This window comes from Galeopterus variegatus, unplaced genomic scaffold (genome assembly GCF_000696425.1).
Source record: "Galeopterus variegatus unplaced genomic scaffold, G_variegatus-3.0.2 Scaffold136, whole genome shotgun sequence".
Classification (NCBI taxonomy): domain Eukaryota; kingdom Metazoa; phylum Chordata; class Mammalia; order Dermoptera; family Cynocephalidae; genus Galeopterus; species Galeopterus variegatus.
This window is the reverse complement of record NW_007726247.1, coordinates 664001-690424: the sequence shown is the minus strand read 5'-3', so window position 1 is coordinate 690424 and position 26424 is coordinate 664001. Positions and strand designations below refer to the sequence as shown.

Genomic DNA, 26424 nt, shown 5'->3' with positions numbered 1-26424 from the left:
TAATAAGTTGGCTGTGCACATGGGCCACCAACCCTAAAACGGGTGTGGCTCAGACTCCCGCTTTGTCTAAATGGGGAGCATATATAGAACACAGGAGCACTGTGTCAACTAGTCCTCTGTCTAAAGAACTGCAAACTGTGCTAGGCCGAGTAGAGGTCGTGGAGGAAACTTTGGCACAACCCTTACCCATGGAAGTGGAGGCTACACCTTTCCATGAGGGACCGGGACCCACCACAGAGCAAGCTTGGAATACAGATGGCTCTAGCATGGGACCTTCAGCTTTGTGGACAACTGTTGCTGTCCAGCCCTTAACAGATACCATGTGGTATGAAAATGGCAAAGGGCAAAGCAGTCAATGGGCAGAATTGAGAGCTGTTTGGATGGTGATAAAAAATGAGCCTGGGCCATTAACCATCTGTACTGACTGCTGGGCTGTGTACAAAGGTTTAACCCTTTGGATTTCTACTTAGAAGTATCAACAGTGGATGGTAGGCCACCAACCCCTGTGGGGACAAGCCATGTGGCAAGAGTTATGGGAACTGGGGCATGAGAAAGAAGTAACCCTTTTTCATGTCACAGGACATTTCCCCCTAGCCAGTCCAGGAAATGATGAAGCTGATGCCTTGGCTAAGGTAAGATGGCTGGAGAGAGCCCCAGCTGCTGATGTAGCCCAGTGGTTACATTGACAAATGCAGCATGCTGGCAGTAAAACCATGTGGATGGCGGCTCAAAGATGGGCCCTGCCTATAAAATGGGAAGATGTAATGAATGCCTGTCATGCTTGTCCAGTATGTGCTCAAGAGAGTTCATACCCCTGGTGGGTGCCCCCTACAGATGGGCAAATAATTCGAGGAAGGGTGCCCCTGACTCGATGGCAAGTGGACTTTGTTGGATCACTGCCATGGTCAGAGAATTTCAGATACATCTTCACTGCTGTTGATATGATTACTGGTCTTCTGTTTGTATGGCCTTATAAGGACCCAGACCAGGTAAATACTGTGAAGGCATTGAATAGCCTTATGGCTATGTATGGTTGGCCTGTAGTTACAGAGAGTGATAATGGAACCCACTTTACTGGACGAGGGGTTCAGAGGTGGGCCTCCCAGTTGTCCATTCAGTGGAAGTTACATGTGCCATATCATCCCCAGGCAGCGGGAATGATTGAACAGTACAATGGTCTTTTAAAAAAGGGACTAAGGCTATCTACCCAACCCCCATCCCTGAAGGGGTGGACATGGTGATTATGGCCAATAGTCAGAATTCTCAATGAGAGACCCCGCAAGGGTGGACCCTCTCCAGTGGAAGCTCTGTTGCATAGGGCTGCAGGACCTATGCAGCTGCAAATCACCACTAAAGATAAGCTTTTGAAGCCCAGGATATGGCAAGAATGGAAATATTCTCTTACCAACCCCAACTTGTTTGCAACAGGGACAGACAGTACAATGGGAATGGCCTTGGAGAATAAAAGCCCTCTATATATGCTGGGTACATCTAATAGGGCCTTGGGGAAAAGGATTAGAGGAAGGCTTGCAAGTTTCACCTTGGGTGACAAGTATCTGGCCTCCTCGAATAAAGGTAACATTGCCCAGAACAGATAAGCACTCTATTCCAAACGGCACATTTGTGTTATCATTACAGCCAATTATGAGTTCCCCTATACTGTTACATGTAGAACCTACAGATCTAACAGTGTTAGCAGATAAAGTATGGTATCATAAGCCAGGTAAGATACCTATTCCTGCAACCATCCTTTCTCAGGATGGCAAACTGGCATGTATCTTACCAGAGGGGCAAGAACTTCCCCTATTAGTACCAATAACTCTTCTGTCTTTTCGCCCATAGTGTTCTGGCTGTAGGCACTGCACCACAGTCGCGTGATCAATGTGTCAGCCTAGTGAATGTGCATTGAACTTCCCATGAGTATGACTGCAGGATTCTCATGGAAAATCACACCAATGATGACTACTAACTGGACGTATGTGGCTAATAGTTAAAAGGAAAGAACTACAAGCCTTAAGGCATATTGAATAGACAGTAGGTTATGTAAATGTAAGGGTCACTTATCCTTGCTAAGGGAACATAGCAGAATATTCTGAACATGTAGATTTTACTGCAAGGGACCCTGAAGGGGTGGATTGTTGGGAAAATAGAATAATTTAATCAGCCCCCTTCACCTTAGGTCCGGTTGGGTGTGGTGTGGCATATTCTTTGTAAATAAGTTGTGTGTGGGTGGAGTTAGTACACACGCGTGGCACTGCCACTTGTCTGGCATTTACTGCCTCAGGCATCCGCCCCACACAGCCGTGCTCTCCAGCCTACGGCTCGGAGGATCTTTTTGCCAGTTACCTAGCTCATAGACCTGCGTGTGAGGGGTCTGGGGACCCAGCCTGGCATATAAAGGGTTTGTGACCCAGTCTGGACAATGGGCTTGAGGGGTCTGTGAGCTCCAGACCCAGCCCTAGCTGGACAGCTGGCCTTATGGGCTGGGGGTTGAGAGATGGGGGGTAGATCCAGGGATCTGGGGTCCAAACCCTTGACCTTGGTATTATCACCATAATGCTCTAACCAAGTGAGCTAACCAGCCAGCCCTCAATGCAAGTTTTTTGCTGTTTTTAACATGGCTGGAACTGAGCATGTTTAGATGCTTTTCATAGAAAAAATATAATCAGAATAATGAGACCTCTGGGATGCAATGGGATGTAAAATATGAGAGATGGACAGGCCTCTCTTTCATTCTAATTGGAGGGAAGGAGTAATGGAAAAGGGTGGATGTAGATGAATAGGCTTGTTGGGGAGTTGAGAGAATTCCCATCCGATGGCTTCTGTTCTTCCACGTGAAGTAGGTGGCTTAGTCATCTGCTGAGAGTAAGGGAGACGTGGGGAGGGACCAGAGTCTGAAGAAAGTAAACAACATAAGACACAGGTGCCCAAGCAACACAGGACTTCTAGATGGTTCTAAGGGCACAGTTGTTGTTGGCTGCCCTCAATTTAAGATTACTCCAATCAAGGGCATTTATGATTTTTTTCTTCCAGCTGCACTAGACGGGTCACAGGTGTTGAGAATGAAGAAGGATTAATATCTTAAGGGACTTTCTTGATGTGACAAAATAAAGATGTGATAAAATAAATGGGGCAAAGAAACTGAAAATATTATCAAAAGAACAAGAGCAGTGATAAAACATAGAATCTAAATTGGAATAAAGTGATAATGGGGAAGTAGAACCACCAGGAGAAAGTCAAGAGACCAAAGGATCAGAGACACTAAAGTGGCCAAAAGAATGATATATTAGCCATAAGAGAGAAGCTCATGAGTGAGAGAATTGGAGGATAAGGCTTACCAAATGGTCTGCCTTACTTTGGACATTGGTAAAATTCTGGATGCTGACAAAGTCCAGAATGTGAAATGGGAATGAACGGCTGAAGCAGAATGAAGAATATCAAGAATTGAGAAGCCACAGTATTGGGAGGGTCAACTATATGGCATTGGTCCAGTTTTTAAAAATAGAGGTGTATGAAACAAGTGCTTTTCAAACTTCAATGTGCATATGAATCCCCTAGGTATTAATTAAAATGTAGATTACGATTCAGTAGATTTAGGGGGAGGCTTGAAATTCTGCATTTTTAACAAGTTATTAGGTGGTGCCGATGCGGCTGGTCCAGAGACCCACATGTTGAGTGGCAATGACTTCCACACATACTGCATCTTTTAAACAATCCTCTATCCCACTCTCCTGAAGGGGTGGGGCTTAGGAGCCATGTTCCACTTGTCTCTCCTGTTGGCTGGTTGTGGGTGGAGGACCCTGATGCAACAAGATATCCATAATCCGGACTGAGCCAATCGAAATTCCTCATGCGAATCTGAACTGAAAAACAGAGGCTGAGCCTGCCAAGCAGTGGTGGGCACTGGAGCTGTCAGGTCCATTTTCCTTGAGTTTAGCACAAAAACAAGCTAAAGCCATTCGCAAGGTGAAGCTGTGGGGGAGTAGTAATCATGAGGAAGCAGAGGAAGATGGTTTTTAGGAAAAAGAATGGCGCAAAGGCCCAAAAAATAGATGAAACAGGAGAATAAGCAGCTTTTTTTTTTTTTTGAGACCGTCCACACCGCGCTCAGCCAGTGAGCGCACCGGCCATCCCTATATAGGATCCGAACCCGCGGCAGGCAAAGCGCTCCCAGCACCGCACTCTCCCGAGTGCGCCACGGGCTTGGCCCTAAGCAGCTTTAAAATGAGGTCATTATCCATGATTCAACCTTCCCCCTCAAATATGCCCTAAATGACTATTTGTTCTCTCTGATTGGTTTCTTGCATCTCCTCTTCATCTTGGCTAACTCATACTCTTCTTTTGGGTCTTGGCTTAGAAAGCTTTCTCAAGGAAGCTTTCCCTGCCTCCTGAAACTAGTGGGCACCCACCCATATATCCTCATAGCACCCATAGTGTCCAGTTCACAGCACTGGCCACCATTTATGACAACCACTATTTGTTTTTATCTTTTGGCAGCTGACTAGTATGGAGATCTGAACCTTTGACCTTGGTGTTACCAGCACCACACTCTCCGAAGTGAGCTAACCAGCCAGCACTCTATTGAATGTTTTTTAAAAAACCAGTCAAGGGGTGGCAGGTCAGCTCAGTTGGTTTGAGTGCAGTCTTATAATACCAAGATCAAGGGTTTGGATCCCCATGCCCGCCAGCCACCAAAAAGAAAACAAAAAAACCCAGTTGAAGTTAGATGTTATAGTTTCATTTATTATTATCATCTTTACTTTTTACATATGGAGAAGTTCAAGAGAGGTTAGATAACTTGCCCGAGATCACTTGCTGATGGTGGCATCAGGGTTTGATGGCAGATATGATCAACTTCCAAGCTTGTGCTCTTAGCCACTGTATCTTCTCCTTTCTCCAGATTTTAATCATGTGTCTCCATCTTCCACTTCCGCTTCGAGATTATGACCATGCCTGTGTCTTGATCACTGTGTGAGTATTACCCTGTCTGGTAGTTGCCAGATACATAGTAGATTCTCAAATGTATTTTGTTGAATGTGGCTGACTATGATTTGTAGGGCGAATCAACCTTCTAATAGAAATGGGTGCAGTACTGTGTAGCACTGCTGTTTTAACAAAAAGTCCTGAGGAAAGAGAAGATCACTTGTAAAATATATAACTGGTAGATCAGATGTGCACCGTACCTAATTCTACTGACTGTTGCAAATTCCAAATCTATATATTTATGTGATTCTTCCTCCATTCCTTGTTCTAATCTCTTGTCCTAAACTGTTGAGTGACCACTTTGAATCATGGCTTGGATTCTAAGTGCTGTATGACTAAAATGTTCCGACTCAGACTCTACCTGAACACAAACGTCTTCAGAGCTTCTATCTAGGCGCTATATAGTGTCCTGAGAATCCAGCGTGGCCGTGTTTCCGAATATTTATAAATGCCTCCAAATGCAAAGCAACGCTGTTACCTTTATGGTCTGTCTGCCTCTAGTTCTCTGCGCTAAAACCCAGAGAAGTTGACATGCGAAGCACTGGATCCGCAGCAGCAAACATGTTAGTACCATCACTGGACAAATGGGTGGGCAAGTCAAAGAAGCACCTGGCAGTATCACCTCCCGACTGCTTCTGTAAACAACCCACGACCCCCATCACAGAACAAACCAAGACAAACATATATAAACAACCCTAAATCAAAATTACCAGTGACTCCCGTTCTGCCCTAGCTGTGCAAGGACCGGGATAGTTAAAGCAGGCTGATTGTTTTTAAGATGCTTTCGGCAAAGTGCAAAGCTATCTCCAGAAACGTGCTTTGCCCACGGGGATAGCCAGACGCTGATTACCAAGAGGCCGAGGGACGCGTAGCCGCGGAGATTGACAGCCCCACCGGGATTCACCTAGCACCGCTAGAAATGAAGGGCCGCAGCCAATGCGGCGCCTCGGCCTGAGGGATTGGAGGCCTTGGTCGTGACGCGGTCTGGGCGGGCCGGGCCGGTTTGCGACAGTGGCCGCGGGTCCCGGCCGGGGGAGCTGAGGGGCCTCGTAGCGTAGCCCCGGCCCGCGCGCCCGCTCTCCTCCGCCGCGGAAGGCCTCCCCGTCCACCAGGCGCCAAGCCGGCGGCCCCGAATCCGGCTAGGGTGTGTGGAGCGGAGACTCCTCAGCGAGGGGCGGCTGGGGACGCCAGGTTTGGCCTGCGGGCGAGGGGCGGGCGGGCGTCTGTGCAGGGCCCAAGCGGGACTCTGGCTGGCTGCGCCCGGCCGGCCGAGGGCGCGAGCTGCTGGCCCCGCGCGGCAACTTCACTTCTCCCGCCGCTCGGGAGTTGGGGGCGGGGCAGAGGGCTGGGGGAGGGGCTGGGAGGGCTTTCGCCCGCCGAAACTTTTCACCGCCCGGTGGAGGATGCAGGCGTACGTGCTCCCTATGGAAAATGTTGCAGACACGGGAAATTACTTTGGGAGGAAATGGGGACGGAGGGGAAACGGATTTGCTTTGAGGGCTGCGGCCGGGGCTGGCAGCGCGCCCCGCTGAGGCCGAGATTTGGGGAAGCGGGCGCTGCCCGGCTGGGGGGCGTCCCGGCGAGTTGGCCACGTGGGCCGGGGCTGGCAGCGCGCCCCGCTGAGGCCGAGATTTGGGGAAGCGGGCGCTGCCCGGCTGGGGGGCGTCCCGGCGAGTTGGCCACGTGCTGTAGTTTTCTTTCACTTCCTGCGGCAGCTACTCGAGATGAGGAGGAGAGCGGGGCCGGGGCACAGCGGCCGTGTCCCCGGGGGGTGAGCGCCCGCCGCCACCACTTCCGGACCCCCGGGTCTGGGCTATGCGTGCGCCGCGAGCGGGAGGCGTTTGCAGTCGCGGGCCTGAGGCAACGCTGGCTCGCTTTTGAGTGGCTTGAGAGTGAAGAAGCCCCAAAATGGAGGACTTTTCTACCAGGACCTACGGCACCAGTGGCCTAGACAACAGACCTCTGTTCGGGGAGACGTCAGCCAAGGTGAGTGCGGTCTGTGGTTCCAGGCCGGGGGAATGTGTCTGTCCGCCCCGCGACCCTCCTGCCCAGTCCCGGCTGGGTCTTGGGGCGGTCCCCGAGGGCACTTGTGGGTAGAAAGAACCGCTTCCCTCTCAGGATGTTTGCCCTGCCGCTCGTCGCCTACTTCGGGACAAGGTTGGCCAAGAGCCTTAAAGGCTGGGAGTGGCGAAAAGTTCAGAAAGTTCTGGGCTGTTGGAAGCTTTTGGTGGGGAGTGGGGAGATAGAAGCAGTGGTTGCACAACCGCACCTCCAGCAGGCGTACTGACCTTCTAGAGGCTTCGGGTGTGCACCCAGAGCTGCTGTGAGAAAGGCAAGGAGAGGTACTTCTGATTCCTGTTTACGCAGAGCCCCTAATGGTTTACTGCTCAGGCGGTGAAGCAGCCAAGCAAGGAAGAAGGGGAGAGGCATGAAATGAGGGCTTCTTTGTTGATGGTCTCCATTCCAGGAAGAGATCAAAGGATTCATGGGTTCAAACAAGCTGTAGTACATTATTCGAGGCTTTTAAAAGTATAACACCTTTTAAAAAGCTTAATTATGTCATGTCCTGCGCCAACACTTGAGAACTCTTTTCCTGTCTTCAGCATTAACTTTCTGAGTAGTTCGGGCAAGATTAGCCTGTTTTTTTTTTTTTGTTTTTTTCCTTTCATCTAGAAAGTGGCTTGGTGATCTTTGACCCCTGATAAAGTGCTTTCAGCCACTCAAAAGGTAAGGCACATAGAGTCCAGAGTTTCTTGGATTTCTTAGCTTTGTCAGGAGCCCTCTAGCAGACAGGATGAGGAACTTGTCCCGAATTTGGAAGCTGCCAGCCTGTCACAATACTACTTTATTTTTTAAACTCCACGTGGATTTTGCTTTCTCAAAGTGTTTTAATAAGAAAACGTTTTAATAAAACGTTTTAAGCTTAACCTCCAGGAAGAAGCGCTTCATTCATCTTGTGGCTTTGCATAATCCCACAGTGCTCCTGGTTTAAAAAGCATGGCCCTAGTGCAGTAGATGTTACTATTTCTGTAAACATTTTGAGCATTATGTGCTCGGCCTTGGGGATCCAAGGAGACCAGTCAGGTAGGGAAAATATGTAAGCAAATGTGATGTGGTTGGATCTGTGCTGTGACAGGGACACAGGGGGCATGTTGGGGTACAGAGAAGAAACTAGTTGCTTTTATATGGGAAGTTTGTTCAGCTGTCCCAACAGCTGAGAGATTCAGTGTTTCCCCCACATGCTTTGGCACACAGATTGGGGTTCTGGGTGAACCAGACCTCTGACCCTTTTCAACCCCATAGCCTTGTAATACAGAGGTAGATAACTTGGTAATGGACTTGATTTATGTAGACACTTGGAAATACCAATGTTTTCTGAACAGCTTGGGCCAAAACATCGAAAGACTTTAAGTTTCCTATTGCCTATGATACATTTGAAATCCATCCAAGAACTTTAGTATTCCAAGTGTATCTCTGCTTGTTGCATACTTATTTAGTCCAAGCGTATGTGGTCCTGGTATTACTTCAGCAACTTTAGTGTATTATAATAGTAGGTTCAACTACTCAGAGGAAAAAGTTAAGAATACTATGTAATTCTAAATCTCACAAATTTTCTCCCTTTAGCTCTTTCTGGGAGGCTGACAGGGTAATTGGGAAGAGAGAAATTCCACAGAATTGAGAAAGGAGAGAGATCCCTGGTCTGAGGGTGTGAGAAAAGGATCATGTTTCTTGCAAATCGAGATGCCACATCTGAGGGAGGAGAGGCAGCCATCTTTGTTCCCAGCAAAGGAAGATTTTATTTGAGGGCCTGAGATGGGCGAGGCACAGGAATGGGGCCTCAATAATGAAAGGATAGGACACGTTACAGTTGAGCCATTTCCATGGAGGACAGTAGCTGCTAGAGCAAGTAGATTTCTGTGAGCCCTGAGAAACCCATCACTGGCCCTTGTGTGTGGGTGACCCTAGCCTGCTTTCTTAAAGATGCCAGGAAACTGGACACAATAGCCACTTTACAGTGGAAACTTGGTGTTAGTGAATTACCACTTCTGAGGAGAAAATCCAGAAAGGGGAAAGCCTACTCCCTGTCATAGTCTTGACAGATTTTCTGAGCTTTTAGTAATTTAATTTTACTTTATAACAACTGACGACATATAGCCTCTCAATTTTAGGTACAACCCCTAAGTTTAAGGCAGTGAGGGCTGGAGCCCAAAGCACAGAGAAGAGTCTGGAGAGAAGGTTGTGCTTCCTTAGTGCCAGGCAACATGCTGGACATTCAGCTTACCCTTGTATGATCATCAGATTCCTTTGTAAGATGGATGTTGTTATTCCTATTTTAAAACTAAGGAAGCGCACCTCAGTGAGGGTTACTTGTTCAGTCACATAACTAGTGCTCTGGTAGTGTTTTACCAACTCCCTTTTGTGAGTTGAATAGTATAGTAAATAGTAACTTAATTATGCAGTCTGTGCCACATGCTTCTTAAAGCACTGTAGACATTCACATACCTGTTGCCCTTCCACAGGAAATAGGAGGTGAAGTGGTTGGCCCCAAGTCATGTAGTGAGTGAAAGATACTGGAATCTACTGTAGAACAATAAAAATATAACCCAGTGTGCACCACCCTTGTGAGCAATCCCTGAAGGAACATCTGTCTTCACCTGTACTGGGTGTGCATGGTGATTTCAGTTACTGAAACCCCAAATTTATTCAGTCTTTAGCATGGTATTTAGGAGTAACTTTACAGATCCAGCCATGGAGCAAAAAGCAAAGTGAAACAGTTCTCTGTAGTTACATAAATATCTAAGTGATTATTAACAATAGGGAAAGGTGTTCTTTTTTTTGTAGGAAATATATCCCTCATTCCTTGATACCTTTGGAAGTACATATTAAGTGGGCTATCTTATGAATCCTGGTTAGAATGTCCAGATGCTTTTTTCATCTGTTTTAAATTATTCCCAAGTTCTGTGCTATAGGACATCTCTTTCAGGTGAAAAACAAATATGGCGTAGGTACCAAGATAATAAGATATATATGAAGTTTCTAAGCCCGTGTTTCAGGTTAGCATTTTTTCAAGGAGCATTATCCAATAGAAATATGTGAGCCATATATGTAATTTTAAGTTTCCTAGTAGCCATATTTTAAAAAGTATAAAGAATGGAGCTGGCTGGTTAGCTCAGCTGGTTAGAGGGTGGTGTTCTAACACCAAGGTTAAGGGTTAAGACCCTTGTACTGGCCAAAAAAAAAAAAAAAGTATAAAGAAATAGACGAAATTAATTTTAATTTACTTAAACCTATATACCTAGAACACTATTATTTTAACATATAATCAATTTAAAACACTGAGATATTTTAACATTCTTTTTTCATACTAAACCTTTGAAATCCATTAGGTATTTTACACTTACAGCCCATCTCAGTTCATAGTAGGCATATTTCAGCTGCTCAGTAACCACGTATGGCTAGTACTACCGTTTTGGAGAGCACAGTTCTAAAGCAAGTGTATTAGTTATGGTGGTTCCATAATTATGTTTCTGAAACATTTTTCTTTACTGTGGGACTTTCAGAAGTTGTAATGTGCTGATTTTCATTGTGACTCTAGTTGGTGAGGGTGGGTAAGTCTGTAGCTATTTTGGTGGTGTGGCCTTTCTAGCCCTAGCACAATGCCTTACACAGATCTTACCTCCACCTCCCTAAGAGCATTCAGGAGACAACGTTATTGTAAGATGCCCTTTGGGAAACGTGGCTCTAGGAATCTCCTTCCTCTGCTCTTCCCTCCCCTAGTGTGAACTAAAACCTGGAGATATCTTTTATTTTTTTCCTTTTTGTCTTTTTTACTGACCGGCAACGGGATCGCAACCCTCAGTGTTGCACCCGCACCTCGCTCAGCCAGTGAGCGGCCGGTCTGTATGTGGGATCCCAACCCTCGGCGGGAGTGTCGCCACGCCCCCAAGTGGCGCACTGTAGCAGTGCGCCACCGGGCCGGCCCCCCAATTTTTATTTCTAAAAATCTTTTATTTTTTTCCTTTTTGTCTTTTTTACTGACCGGCAACGGGATCGCAACCCTCAGTGTTGCACCCGCACCTCGCTCAGCCAGTGAGCGGCCGGTCTGTATGTGGGATCCCAACCCTCGGCGGGAGCGCCACCGGGCCGGCCCCCACAGCTGCCTTTAAATTTTCTTTAAGACAACACACAATTTGAGCAGTCTTTCCAACTGTCTTCGTAATGGAAGGATATTAAGTTATTCTCAGAGCTTGTGAGTCAGTCTTGATTTCTTGACTTGCTAGTCGGCTGCCAAATCATCTGAAATCAGTTTCAGCCAGTCTAGGCTAGTGGACTTTGGAGGGAAAGGGGGAATGGTTCTCTCAGTGGGAGAAAGCAAAGTGGTATCCCATAGCTAGAGCAAATGGGAGAAGGCCGAACAGCCACACGTGGTAGGATGTAGTGTAAACCAGTTTTTAGACCAGCCTATTCTATTGATGTTCACTTATCACGAAATAAGTGATTTATCCTCCAAGAAGGGTGGTAACAGTTCTTGTCCCTTTATTCCTTCTTGGATGTGATGTATGAAAAGTGTGTGAGTTGGGGAGAAGGTGCATGCACTGAACTTCCCAGCAGATAACATAGGGGAGGGAGGACCTCTGTGGAGGGGCCAAGTTAGTGGGCTCTGAGGGTCAGATTTTTGGTTTCGAAGGCAAAAGCATCTACCTGCATTCCCCTCTCCCCCAATAAAAAAGCAAACAAATGGTAAAAAATAAGGTCTTTCGGTCGGCCCATGGCTCACTCGGGAGAGTGTGGTTCTGATAACGCCAAGGCCACGGGTTCAGATCCCATATAGGGATGGCTGGTTAGCTCACTTGCTGAGTGTGGTGCTGACAACACCAAGTCAAGTGTTAAGATACCCTTACTGGTCATTTTTTTTTTTTTTTTTTTTTTTAAAAAAAAGGTCTTTCCATGACAGTATTTCTAGTCAAGCAATTCAGATTTGGAGTATTTGGCCTCTGTAAATAATGGTGTAAGATTTAGAGTGCTACTTCATGCTTTTCTTTTTTAATTTTTTTTTGCTGCTTAATTAAGAACAAAGCTGTGGTTAAAACTGCCGTGTTTTGCCTGCCATGTATGCCTGCTGCCCCTCTCCCTGCCTAGATCCCTGAGACTGAGGGTACAGGCTTTTAGCTTCTCTTGACAGCTTTTGGGTGGTCCTGTGGCCACAGCTCCTGTCTCCCTCAAAGGAGGGCTTGTTGCCCAAGGGACTGAACATAGTTGTCTCCTCTCACCCAGCCTACCAAACAACGTTTAGTTACCATTCCTTGTGCTAGAGAAGCAATTCAGGACAAACAGACGCCATGACTTTTTTCTTTTCTACTCTATATAAGTTTTCTCTCCCCCAACCCCACCAGTGGACCAGAATCTCTGGGGGTGGGCTCAGGCATTGGTATTTTTGGAAAGCTCCTCAGGGGATGTTGGTGTATAGGGAGGGTTGAGATCCACTGATCTTAACCTTTCTCTGTGTAAGGCTAGTCCAGGCTACCACCTTCCACTAACCCCTTTCCTTTAGCTGCCTCCTGGCTCTTTGCAAATACTGTTCTCCTTTCTGTAGTGTCCTCTTTTCTCCAAACATCTGAATCCTGCTCAGTCTAAATCTCCACTTTAGAATTTCCCTTACTACCCAGCCTCTATCCATGTTTCCCTGGCACTTAATCCTTGTACCGTGAGGGACTTGTATAGATCTTGCCTGTCTGACTATAGAGTATAAGCTCTTTGTTGGTAGGTGCCAGGTTCCTCATTTCTGTAACCTTTTTAGCACTAGGTATAATATCTTACCTAGTTCTCAATTTCATGTGGATTAAGTTTTAAGTGAAGTGAGAATTTAACATCACCAGGAAGTAACTTGCATTCTTGAGACATTCTGTACCCACAGTAGAAGACAGGGAATGGTGTTCAGAAACCTGAATGTGCTGGATATCAAAACAGAAGGTTGTGCTTTAGGCTCTTATGCAAATAAAGTCATCACTCTCTCTCTTCTCTCTGCTGAGCTATACAAGGGTACTTCAAAAAGTTTGTGGAGAAATAGAATTAAAAGATAATATGAATCTTTCCACAAACTTTTTGAAGTACCCTCTATATAGCAAAGAGGCTGGTAGTAAACAGGTAATACAATATTATATTTTAAAAACTTAAACTGAGGCCTGGCCCCTCTGAAGCTGATGGTCTACTGAGTTTTCCTCTCTGTAGATGTTTTTGCTGGTCTGTGGTAATAGCCTGGGTCTGCTGAATTGAGTCACTTTTTTCTTGTGGTCAGTCCATAGGCCATGTACTCATACAGGTATAGTGACCATATTTTCTGAGCTGCTGTGGGAACACGTGGTTTGACAAACCTAAGCGTCCCTATGGGAGTAATGGAATGCATTTAAAATTGGGGCTGCTCTAGAAGTTGGGGTCAGGGCATGGGGCCAGGTCACTTTTCTTATCTCTGAGGAGCCAAATCTTTCATTAAGATTCCCTATTAGCTACCATTCGCCGACCCTCTACTAAATGTCAGGTACTCTTTTGTAAGGGTTTTATATGTACTATCTCCTAATCCTTAAACAACCCCGTATGTTAGGCCAATGTACAAATAAGAAACTAAGGCTTAACAGTTAAGTGACTTACCCAAGGCCACAGGCAGGTATATGGCAGGAGAGAAAGTCTGTTAGGTCTGTCCAGGTATTCAGGCTCCTACTTCGCAGTCTTTGCACTGTGCCTCCCATTCTGAATCTTGGAGCATGTCAGATAAGGGCCTGTGTGTACCAACTCTAGGGGTATTTTCCTTCTTTTTTTTTTTTTTTTTGGCTGCTGGCCAGTAAGGGGATCTGAACCCCCTTGATGTTGGTGTTACAACACTGTGCTCTAACCAACTGTGTTAATAGGCCAGCCCCATTTCTTCTTAAACATTTGGAGCAGGTTTGTTTTCTGTTTTTACTGTGATCTGATTTCCATAAATGGCGCTTCAGTGAAAATATATTTCATGTGCTTATATCTGTGAGAAGGAGAAGCTGGATGGTTGTACAAAAATATTCACAACTGAAAGATGCTTCAAAATGTGAATCTATGGTGTTGGCTGGTTAGCTCACTTGGTTAGAGCATAGTGCTGGTAATACCAAGGTCAAAGGTTCAGATCCCCTTACTGGCCAGCTGCCAAAATAAAAAACAAACAAAAATGTGAGTCTGTGAAGGGAAAAACTAACAAATGTCTAAATTTACTTTCTCTAGATAGAAATGAGGGGGGAAATTGGCGTTCAGATCTCCAAATAACAGTAGATGTCATGGGTCTGAGAAGAGAGTGCAGTGTGAGAGCTGTAAAGGCTGGGTATGCCTGCATTCTTATGTCATTTCTTATGTATCCTCTGCTCCAGGCACTGTTCAAAGTCCCATTTTTCTTTAGGACAACTCAGAACAGTGTATCTATAGTCAGAGTTCACCACACCCTACAGTTAGCCAATGAGGTAAGATGTCTCCTGACTTTCCACCTGTGTCGACACAGTCCATCTGGTTGTCTCTGGTGGCAGTGTGAGGGGAAACTCTTTAGGCAGAGCTGTGCAGCCCTGGTGGAACCTAATTAAACCCCTGGGCAGGGCCTGAGGTTTCTTGCTTCTGCTGGGCCCAAAACAAACCTTTTCCTGCATTTTGCATCCTCTCAATATCTTTATTTCTGGAGGGCTGCTCCCTTGGCTTCTGACTGGATTATTTCCATAACTTTCATGACAAGTTTTACACTGTGATTTGGAAAAAGAAAAGCAAAGTCATTTCTGAGAATCAACTTTTTATTAATGGTATTGGAAACCCTTGATTGAGAAATGCAAAACTTCGGAGTCAAAATTGTGGGATGTGGCTCAAGGGTCTGAATCACTCAGTCAGGTAAACAACGGTAGGAAGTAGTGTCCTTTGGGTATTTAAAACATGCTGACTGTGTTGCCTTGCTTCTCTGTCCCTCCCAGGGGAAGATAATCACTGTATTCAGTGACATGAGGACTCTGTGGGGTGGCGAGGATAAATACTGAATATAAAAAGGGAGTGAACCCTTTTATAAAAAGATGAGCAGGGGCTGGCTGGTTAGCAGGGGCTGGCTAGTTAGTTGGTTAGAGCATGGTGTTACAACACAAAGTTCAAGAATTCCAAGGTCAAGGGTTCAGATCCCCATTCCTTCCAGCTGCAAAAAAATAAAGGTGAGCGAATGCTGGGGAGCATGGAGGAAGGGGTCATTCTCCTGGGGGTGTCAAATCAGAGGACTTGCGAGTCTTGGACCTAGGAGCAGGAGTAAGGTTTTTGACAGGATGAGGTGACAGGGAATCCTAAGCAGGGAGTCCAGCTTGAGTCAGAGAGGTGGGAGCAGGAAAGTACAGGAAGTGGTAAGGGAGCTGTAAGTGTTCTGTGGTGACTGGACCCTAGAACGTGGGAGGAATATTCAGGGGAAAGGCTGGGCTGGATGGAGAGCCTCGAATGCTGTGCTGAGGAGTTTGGATTTTCTTCTGGAGGTTGCAGGTTGTTGATTGTGAATGTATGTATTCTTTCATTCAATTATTAATTAAGTGCATACTACATCCCAGGAAATGTGCTGGGTAGCATATCTTTTCTCATGGAGCATATGTACTGCAGGAAAGAGGCATTAAACAAATCTTTGTTCTTCTTTCTTAAGCTTTGGTCATCTTTGCCATCTTTTTGTTTTCCAAATTTGTCTTAGTCTATTTGTGCTGTTATAACAAAATACCACAGACTGGATCATTTATAAAGAACAGAAACTTATCTTCTCACAGTTCCAGAGGCTGGGAAATCCAAGATCAAGGTGCTGGCAGAACTGGCTGCTTTCTCCTTTGCAAGACGGTGCCTTGTTGCTGCATACTCCAGAGGGGAGGAACTCAAGAGTGTGCTTCCTTCATCCGCGAGCCTCTTTTATAAGGGTGCTAGTCCCATTTATGATGAGGGTAGAGTCTTCCTGACTTAATGACCTCCCAAAAGCCACTCTCTTAATACTGTTGCATTGGGGAATAAGTTTCAACTTGAATTTTGAAGACACCATCGTTCAGACCAAAGCACAGTTCACCAAACTCATTCCTGCTTCAGGACCTTTGCACTTGCTGCACTGGCTTGTCTGCAGTACTCTTCTCTTTTTCTTATAATAGCCCTGGCTCAAATGTCACATCCTCAGAGAGGATTTCTTGACCTCCCTTTTAAAAATAGCCTTCCATCCTGGTCACTCTTCATCTACCCTGTTTTATTTTCTTCCTACCACTTAGCAAGTAGGAAGAGTGGAGAATGAATGCTTAACATCTAAGTGGGAAGTGGGATGGGTGGAAGGCTCTTCTGATGTTGGAGGGACTTGAGACTTTTGGGCAAGAGAAGGACTCCATGAGGGAGAGATTCAATATAGAGGTGAGAATGGAGATAATGAATTGAGCCAGGACATGGATGCAGGATTGGCAGAGAAACAGGTCTCTTTTTGGTCCTTTTCAGCCTAGAAGGAATGGAGATTGGGGAGGATGAACTTGCCTCTCTTTTTTGGCATCTTGTTTTGTAAGGATGTCTACTGATGTTAAAGCCTTCAAGAATGGGATTGGGAACCTGAGGAGAGGTGGAGCTTTGAACTACTTCTGGAGAGAGACAGGAACAGTCAACCCAGAATCAAAGCCATGGAAATACAGTGAAGTCCCAGCCATGGGCAGAAAACATGATTTGTAGTAAACCTAGTTAGTTCTTTCTGCTAATATTTGATCATCTGATATATGCTGGACATGGTGGTTGGCAGAGGGGTATGGCTAGTGCTATCACCCACCTATACAATGGCACCTTTGTACAATCAGAAAGAGGTTATTTCCATTCCGGGTAGGGGCAGCCCCCATGGGCACATGGTTTGGCTTTGTCTACATTAGTCAAAGGTGCTCCTGCCTCTGGGTGGGGGCATGCCAGTGCCAGGGCACCCGGCTTGGAAGATGCAGCACTGGGCTGGACTATAAGCCAAACAGCCATGTGCGGTGGCCCCAAATCCAACAGTGTACAAGGAAGACGTGGTTCTTACCCTCCTAGACTTTATAGTGTAGAGGAGAAGACAGATAGTAAACGGGCCTTTATAGTTAGGACAGTTTAAAGTCTTAAGAGCAAGGCTTAGCACTGACACCTAGATGTGGTTGAGTTAAGGCTGGGTTTTCAAAGCAAGCATCAGAACAGAGGAACAGACCAGGGAGTCTTTTGTGCATTGCTGAAAATGCTGATCCCATGGTCAGAGATTGGTAGGGAGGCTCTCAAGTTGGAGCTTTGGTGTAACCGGCTGGGAGTGTTCTAGTCAATGGATGAAGACCAGATTCAGGAGTAGTAGAGGAGAAGGGGGAAGGGTAGAGGATTGGAGAAAGAATAATTTGGCATAGCAGGTGCTGAAATAATTGAGGTAACTAGAAGAGGAAGGAAAGAGGTTGACACGAGACTGCTCAGGGACATACATTTTACAAATAGAGGATGGTACTGACATTGCCTTCTCAGGCTGGCCTGGGGAGCAGGGAATGACCTGCCCTCTGACTCCTTCCTGGCCCAGTGAGCCTGGGATGAGTACGTGGGGATATGAGCTCTATTTGGGGAGAACATTCAGAGATGGGCAGCCGGTGAAAGCCAGATCATGGGACAGCTCTGAATAGTCCAGGGTGCAGTTTGCTCACATGGAACAGGTGTCAGGGGTGGGGTGCTGACAGAGGAAGACACCTGCAGGTGTGGAGTGTGAAGACTATCCTGGATAGGATTTTTTTTTTTTTTTTTTTAAAGATGACCGGTAAGGAGATCTTAACCCTTGACTGGGTGTTGTCAGTACCACACTCTCCCAAGTGAGCCAACCGGCCATCCCTATACAGGGTTTTTTCCTTTTCTGCAAGGAGCTTTCTCTGTTTTGCTTTGCTCCTCCCCTGGGAGTGTTGAGGAGCATTGCTGTAGGATAAGTTGCTCAGCTGGAGTTAAAATAGGGCCGGCCCGGTGGCGCACTGGATAGTGCGCCGCTTGGGAAGCGCGGCGGCGCTCCCGTCCAAGGGTTCGGATCCCACGTGCAAACCGGTTCCCGCTCACTGGCTGAGCGAGGCGCGGGAGCAACACCGAGGCTTGCGATCCGGCTTACTATTGATATTTCCTTAGAATCAACAGAGCCTAGCCCAGGAAGCACCCATCAGGGTGAAGGGCCTTTGTGGCTGACAAAAGCAGGGCCTCTTGCGCTGCAGGACTAGGCCACAGCTTCTGCTGTGCTGTTGTGTGTCCATTCTGCTTCAGCGAGGCTGTATGCTGTTCTGACAGGTCAGATTCAAAGTGAGTGATGAAGAGTAGTGTCTATTGGTGACAGGCACTCTAAGGAAAATGCTTTTGGCCAATTCTGCTTCATGATTCTCTTGTTTAACCAACATTCAGAGTGCCAACAGCGTGCCATGCTATGGGGAAGGAAAACAAGTAGCTTTTCTTGTCCACCATTAATTAATTGCCAGTCTTAGTGGAGGACATGAACAATACATTTTATTTTGATGTAGAAGTGTAAAGTTGGGGTGAAGTGACCTGGGAGCCCTGAGGTAGGAACATTTCTTCTCCTGAGGGGAGTTGCCAGGGACAGTGTCCACAAAGGATTTTATAGTGGAGGTGATGTTTGTGTTGAACTCTGAAGGATGAGCAGCCAAATTGGAGTGGCATTTCAACCATACCACCTCCCAAAACACAGCTCACTCTTTTGGGAAGTATGACCAATGTAAAAAATGACTGTATATGAAATAATCTATATTTTCTCTATCTGTATTTATTATACGGACTTCTGCAACAGATTCTTAGAGCCAGGAGAAATTTACGTCTTCTAATGATCCAGCATGCTTACTTTTATCAGTGAGAACTTAAAATCCTATTGTACTTTACTCTTGGCTGCCAGGAATCTTGGTACTAACATCTGAGTTTAAATCAGAAATGTTTTCTTTAGCCAAATTTTTTCTGGTAAATTCTTTTGCTCTTTTTTTCCCCCCATTCCCCAAACCCTTTAATTTTGCCTTGGCCATTTTATTGTTGCTTAAATGGGTTAGGGTTTTATTACAGTAGTACAAGCCCTTCAAATCCACTTTGAAAGTAGCCAAAACATAAATGGCCATGGAAATGGAAGGCTGAACACAGTCACTTGTTGGCATTCCAAACTGTAGAACCAGGATATTTCCAGGGAGCTGAGGACAGATGCTGGCTTTTGGTTCTTTGGGACATTATTGCCAACCTGCTCCCAGCACCATCATTACCGCCTGAGCATTTGAAATGAGTTTTCTGTTCTCCTATCTTGTATGAAGATGCTGGCTAATGACTGACCAGGCAAGATTGGGGGCTCCCCTACTCACTAGGGGGAGTAAGCCTTCTTCTTTGGCCAAGTGCAATCTGCAGCTGATGACTCAGAATCTAAATTGTTAAAACTGGGAGAGACCACATATCATTTAGCCCAGTCTTCTCATTTGATAGACCCAGACAGGTTAAGGTATCCTGAGGTCACATAGTTAGCTAGCCAGTGGCAGAATGAGATGAGAACCTTTATTTCTCAACTCTAATTTCAGGGTTCATATGTATTAGTCTAAGACCTTTTGAACTGATTAGACTTGCATTTTACAAAGAGCATTGGATTAGAGACTTTTGCCATACCTCTGTGACCTTGAGCAAATCACTCAGTCTCATTGAATTTAGTTACCCATTGGTAAATGGAGGTAATGTATTCCTTGCCTCATGGGTTACCTTCTGCCATCCCAGGTACAAATCATGTGCATGTATATCCATCTTTTTCTTCTTCCGCATTTTCAAAGGAAGACAAAAATGTGACTCCTTCAGGCTCAGGCTGATCTCTTTCCTGTGCATTGCATCCCAGCTCCTTTCCTCTCAGCTCTCATGAAACTTGCTCAACTATCAGCTGTCTCCATTGCTCCATTTCTTTTTTTGTAACAGAAGTGCTTTGCTCTCCCGTGGGTCTTTGTGGAATTCTTCTTCATGAACTCCCTTTTCCTTTCCTTCTTACTCATCTTCTAGTTCTTCCATTTTTGACTGCTCTGACTGCCCAAGATACCTCACTCCCTTTCTCCTTAGTGCTCTCCTGAGCTCTGTATAGTGTAAACTTCTGGAGGGTAGAGATGGTTTTATTCATTGTTGTATTTGAAATATAGTAATGTTTAAATGAATAAATAAATGACTTATGAGGTAACGTGGAATCCCTCTCAAAACTATACTATATATACATATATGTACATACACATATGTATATGTATATGTTTATGTTCATGTATATATATGTATTTGAATTAAGACTATCTCTAAACCTGTTGCTGAATATTTTGTCTTTGGAAGGGAGATCCTAAATCCCTTCTCAGTCATCTTAGCAGGTAAGGATCCAGGCTGATTCTGATCCTGTCAGGTTTCCTTGGGGAGTAAAAATAAGCAGCAGTACAAGGTTTAAAACTCTGGTAGGAGAAAACAGTTTTAGTCAGTAGAACTAGGGTAAAAATAAAATTAGCGAGGAGACAGAGCTAGTTTCTGCGAAAAATAAACAACTGAATTAATAGAGACCAGCTAGCTGTAAAATAACCTGAGTTTCAGTTTATTCCATACACAGCAAAGTTTAAATGCAACATTCACTTTTCTCCATGTACTTTATTTCTGATTTAGAGCTTATTAGTCCCCAAACTACCTTCTGAAATGCCGACTAACTAGCTGTTTAATTATTCTCTATTATCCTCTTTGGAAATTAGGAACTGGAAGAGCTGCTAAGGCCCTGAAAAATAATCTCTGGGCCAAGGGAAGGATTTCCACCCTATGATTTGAACTTACTACTCAAATTAGTTTACTTGAAAAGCTAAACTGTAGAGCAATGCTTCTCAATTTTAAATGTGTACACAAATTACCAGCTATTGTTAAAATGCAGATTCTGATTCAGTTAGTCTAGAGCAAGGACCAAGATTCTTCGTTCCTGGCAGGCTCTCAAGTGAGGCTGATGCTTCTGGCCCACACATCACACTTTGAGTAGCAAGAGTTTAGGAGAGAGAGCAATTAGAAGTGTGAGCTCTTTGAAAGCTAACTCTGCTGTTTCTTTGACCTGGAGTCATGGTTATATTGATAGCAGAAAGCTTGAAGCCAAGGTCTTGGCTTGGAGAAAAAATATTGAGAGAAACACTTCTGCCATGTCCTAAGTAATTCATCCCCATCTTGGGAGTCTGAGAGGGAACCACTGCATTATAACAATAACTGATATTCATGAAGATGACTTTGAATTCTGTTCAGTGACTCTCTAGAACGCAGGCAGGGAAGTATTCATTAAAGTTCAGATATATTTTTGTCAGAATGATTAAAACCAGTTATGCTTACATGGAAAAACTGAACAGCTTGGAAAAATCACTATGAGGAAATCTTCATTCTTGAAAGATAAGCATGTACTATAGTACTTTGCAAATAGGCTTTTTGAGATGCCATCTGCCACTTGACATCTGTCTAGACCAACAGTAGCATTCTAGATTGCTCTTCCAGTGAGGAGTATAAATGGAATCTTCTCTGTTGAGGAAAGTAGGCCTGGCATTGAATCCTGTCTCCAACACTTACTGGTATTGAGACTTTGGGCAAGTTCTCAATTCCCTGTGCCTGTTTTGCTTTGCTACCTGTAAAGTGGTCATATTACCGTTTCATCCCAGGGTTTTTAAGAAGAAAAGATATGTGAAAGTTCTTAGTGTAGTTACTATCACTTCACCATTATTTTTCCCCCCTGCTTTGATCTTGGTGGGCAACTTGCTGTGTGCCATTTGGCAAGTAGTGATTCATCTTGGCTACCTCTCACCTGAACCTCCTCATTGGCTGCTCTTGGTAGGAGACGTGTTGTGTGGTATGCATACCTTTGTAAACTTCTGCAAATCTCTGGAACCCATAAGGAGATGAGAGCTGATGATATTGCTTCTCAGAGTAGACAGAAGAGTACAGGTGAACCTTTTTCACAAGGCAAAGACAGTGGGGCTCCCATAAATACATTTTGTCTTTATACACATTTTGTGTTAAACACATGCATACACACATTTGTCTTGTATGGGAATAAGTTAAGTGATCCGTGCTCTATCCCCTGGGTCTCTTCCAAACATGGTCCTCATTTGATTTCTCTAGCTGAGGTGGTGATAAGATCAGTTCTTAGTCCTCTAAGTTTAGTAAGGGTGTGGGTGTCCAGTTTCTTTTGTCCTGTAATCTTTGAATTGCAGTGGCCTTGGTCTGGAGAGCTGTGGTTTGTCTTTGGTTAGATCAGGCACACCCAATATACTTGGCTTTCCTATGCTCTTCCCCTTCCAGCTGTGCCTGTCTGACTTTTAACTTCTTTGTATTCTTATCTTTAAAAGCAGACAACTTGGAAACGAGAATTCAGTTGCTGCTCTGTGATTGTTCCTGTGCCCTTCCCACCTCTGAGGTTTTGTTTATTGGCAGCTCTCATTTCATAACCTGCTGTTCTCTGCTTAGCCTTTAAGACTACTGACTCACTAAAGACTTGGCTGCGACTTCTCAGAAATAAGACTTAGCATTCTCACTGGCTTTAAAGTAGTATTTCCAGATCAAGTCTTAAACTCTTACCTTATTCTGTAGTTCTGTAAATAATGTCTATCAACCTATTATATTACTTTTTTAGACCTAATACCCGAAACTACTTCTAACCAGTGACCTGGATATAGGAATCCCTGGTTTCAAAGTTGCTTCTATCTTTGCTGTATGACTGTTAGCAAATGATTTAACCACAATGGGCTTAAGTTTACCTTCACCTGTAAAATTAGGATTGGATCAGAAGTTTTTTAAACATTCTGTGGAGTTGGTTGGGAATGACAACAAAGCTCAGTGGGTAGGAGTCCAGGCCCTTCAGTCAAATGGTTCTACTTTTATTTATGTATAGATGGCTTTTGCTATTAAATAAGTTGGAAAAACCACTGGACAGCCTTGGCACACTATGATCCCTTCTAGCAGTAGCATCTGTTTTCAGATTTGAGGAGGACACCTAAGCTGTATCACGGTACTCCACATCACCTACAGTCTGGTTCCTGAGACTTTTCTAGCCTACCAGCCCAGCCTCCCTGTCCCTCTCCTGCTCATATTATTCCTAGCAGCACGTGGATTATTTTTAAGCCTCCCTTCGCCCTTCAGTCCAACCCTTTCAAGACTGTAGTATAAATGTTCTGTCCCTTCAAGAGACCTTCCCCAAGTTGGCCATTTTCCCAAAGTACCTTTTCCACTCTATGACTCAGTACACTTTGCTTTGTCTGGCAGTTGAATGTATAAAGCTCAGAATGTATAAAGCTCAGATCTTGATTTCTTCATTCTAAACCACCCCAACGTCTAGCATTGTACCATTCTGAAAGTGCCATGGATCCAAGACATATGGCTTAAAAACTCTTTTCTCTTTCAGGACCGAATCATCAATTTAGTTGTTGGCAGCTTAACATCTTTACTGATTCTAGTAAGTATCTGTATTTTGTGCCTCACTCAGGCTCTTAGCCAAAGTTATAAAAACTTTAGTATTGTGGTTCAATTAACTCTCCAAAACAAAACAGAACAAACTTAAAGGGCTAATACATGAACATGTGAAGCGTTCCAGTCATAGTTAACGTTTTCAATTACCAAAAAACCGCAATTGGCAACTGGAGTAGCTAATTTAATTTTCACTCCTACCCCCTAGTCAGATATGTGAAATAGCACCACTGAGACAGTTTGACTTTCAGATAACCAAGTTTGCTGTTTGGTTGTCCACTAATTTGTTAAAATGTCAGTGGCTACCAGCAACTCCCTTTTGTCATAACCCACCATAACTCCCCATTTTCGTTAATACCCTCAGTTAATTTTGTTCCTAAAAAACATCCATTACTCTTTGGTCAAGTTTAAAAAGATTTGGTCAGTCTATAGTAATTTTCCATAGTCTGATAATGAATTTGTCTGGCACATTTTCATCAAATTTGTTAAAAGAATTTTAGTAAAGTTTTTTCCATGGCTTATTAATAAAAAGAATGGGTATGATGCTTAATCTGTGGTAGAAACAGAACTAATAGGGCATTAGAAACCCATCTTCTGGCATTTTTTGTAATGCTAAAGCAAAACCAGCTTTGATTATATTCATTTTCGATAACAGTATTCAAAATAAAATGGTTAGAACTTTTTCTAGTATAATCATTAATCCTGGGAATGAGGTTTAAATTATTTCCAATCTGTTAATGAGGTTATTTTGAGATTAGCTAGCTTTACTGATGTTTTATCTCCTTTCATAAGTGAAGGAAAAGTTAGAAAAGGAAGAGGTACTAAAAGAAATAACTTGAACATATTTACAAATACTGTATTAAATGTTGTATTAACATTCCAGAACGCAAACCTGGTAATAGACGTAATTTTATAATGTGAAGCATTTTTTATTACATTGCCTAGACTATACTCTAACCAAGTCTTAGAATTATTGTTTAAAGTCTTATATAATTTCTCTTCATACAGGTAACGCTGATCAGTGCTTTTGTTTTCCCTCAACTACCTCCAAAACCGTTGAATATATTTTTTGCTGTCTGCATCTCTTTGAGTAGTATTACTGCCTGCATACTTGTGAGTACTATTTAGAATTTAAATGGCATGTTTTTGAGGGCTTAATGTTGCTGTAGTGTTTAGGAGACTCAGCCTTGGTCTATATAGAAGGGTATCTTTGATTACACACCCTGCTCCCCCTGAAAGGATGTCAGAATTCTCAAATCAATATAGCACACTTTTTTTGGAATCTGAGTTTCCTTTTTTCCCCCTAAATCCCAAAGTTATAACCCTAAAGGGAAACTGTTCGCTTGAGAGAAAATATGAAATAATAAAATTAGTGAAAAGACTATGTGGCCAAAGATTTGATGTAATTTACTTAACTCATCTTCACTCAAGAACTGTATAATGGGCTCAAGAGGCTCTGGGAGATGCCAGTTATTGCTTTTAGGGAAGGTAGAGCACTCTCGCTTTCTAATGATTACAAAATTAGTCTATTTTAATCGATGTGCTTATCTCCCAGTGGAGGTAGTTCTCCCAAAATGGAGGTAGTTAACACCCAAATCTCCTGGAAAACTTAAAGCTGTGCTGTTTCCTTGTTGAAAGAATGTTTAATTTTATTACAAATAGGCCCTTCTTTTATGGTAAGGAAACAAAGGTGGTGGTTCCTCAGTGTTGTCATTTATTAGTTGATTATTGTTTCATGTCCCTTGAGAGGCAGAATCAAAACAGTAAATACTTAAAAACAATTGTTTTGACTCATATAGGGCTTAAATCATAATAGTAATTTGTTTAGTTGAGTTAAAATTAAACCTGGAGACATCTCTACGTATTATAATAAACTGATCCTGCTACATTCCTATGACCTGGAGGAAGAAATGGCATATCCCACTTTGGGAGACTTCCTGTTCCCCCGAACCGAGCTGGTTTGATCCAATTGTATATATGAATTTAAAAGTAGTCTTCCTTTCCAGTCTCTAGAAAAGTTATACCTTTTACTCAGATATATTTATAATATAACCAGGTGTATATGTTCTTAGATAGCCTGCCAAATAAAGGCATGACTATACAGGTTTGAACATAGAATACAGTTGGAATTATGATCTTGGATATGGAAACTCAAATGGTACTACTATAATATAAAGAATAAGAATTAAATTCTGGCTGCATTGGTCTCAGGAACATAAGATTAATATGAGACTGTCTGATTTAGGAGAATAAATACTGATGAAATTGGTGGAAAAAAATTAGTTTTTATTTTACTTTGTATTTTAAATTTTAATAGTTGGCCCAATAGCTATTAATTAAACTTTTATTTAATTCTTCTTTTAGATCTACTGGTATCAACAAGGAGACTTAGAACCGAAATTTAGAAAGCTTATTTACTATATCATATTTTCTATCGTCATGTTATGTATATGTGCGAACCTGTATTTCCATGATGTGGGAAGGTGAGGCTGCCAAGGAGAAAATACTTACCAGGACTCTTCAAAATGGTTTATTTAGGACAGTGAATTGTTGGATAAGGGATGCTGAAGAATCTTCCTGCCAGAAGTCTGATACGTGACTTTCACGTTAATTGTAAATCTGAATTCCCTTTTGTGAGGGAGACAGATCACTTTGCTTTTTCTTTGAGGAGTTGATGTTGCACTTAAAACATTACAACCCTTAAAGTTCAAACAGCAGAAGTAATTTTCACTTTTAAAATTAAAATTTTTAAAAATGTAATTGCATGGCAGAAGGCTGTGTAACAAACAAAATCTTGCATTTTAAGACAAATATTCTTTTATTTCTGTTAAACTGAATATACAATTATTGTTCCCTAGGCAACCAACTTTTGCTTATAAGTTCAAGGTAACAAAACAGACAGTGAAAAGACAATTGATTGTGAAGATCTAATTACAACAATAAATAAAATAACTTATACAA

At 43.6% G+C, this 26424-nt stretch overlaps 1 protein-coding gene across 2 annotated transcripts; it reads left to right on the top strand.

The window, feature by feature from the left end:
* The first annotated feature begins 6062 nt into the window (after positions 1-6062).
* On the top strand, positions 6063-26421 carry TMEM243 (transmembrane protein 243, mitochondrial). 2 transcript variants are annotated; one of them, XM_008589360.1, is made up of 5 exons: positions 6063-6174; positions 6699-6969; positions 23402-23452; positions 24472-24576; positions 25828-26421. In XM_008589360.1, exons 2-5 carry the CDS (start codon positions 6892-6894, stop codon positions 25948-25950), a joined length of 357 nt encoding a protein of 118 aa, XP_008587582.1. In that variant the 5' UTR covers positions 6063-6174; positions 6699-6891; the 3' UTR covers positions 25951-26421. The 2 variants fall into 2 exon arrangements, with proteins under 2 accessions (XP_008587582.1, XP_008587573.1); XM_008589351.1 differs by lacking the exon at positions 6063-6174 and having other exon boundaries at positions 6611-6969.
* The last annotated feature ends 3 nt before the right edge of the window (positions 26422-26424 follow it).

Coding starts and splice junctions, on each gene's coding strand:
- TMEM243 (XM_008589360.1), top strand. CDS start 6,892: ATGGAGGACTTTTCTACCAGGACCTACGGCACCAGTGGCCTAGACAAC. Junction 6,970..23,401: donor TCGGGGAGACGTCAGCCAAG/GTGAGTGCGGTC, acceptor TTTCTCTTTCAG/GACCGAATCATCAATTTAGT. Junction 23,453..24,471: donor TAACATCTTTACTGATTCTA/GTAAGTATCTGT, acceptor CTCTTCATACAG/GTAACGCTGATCAGTGCTTT.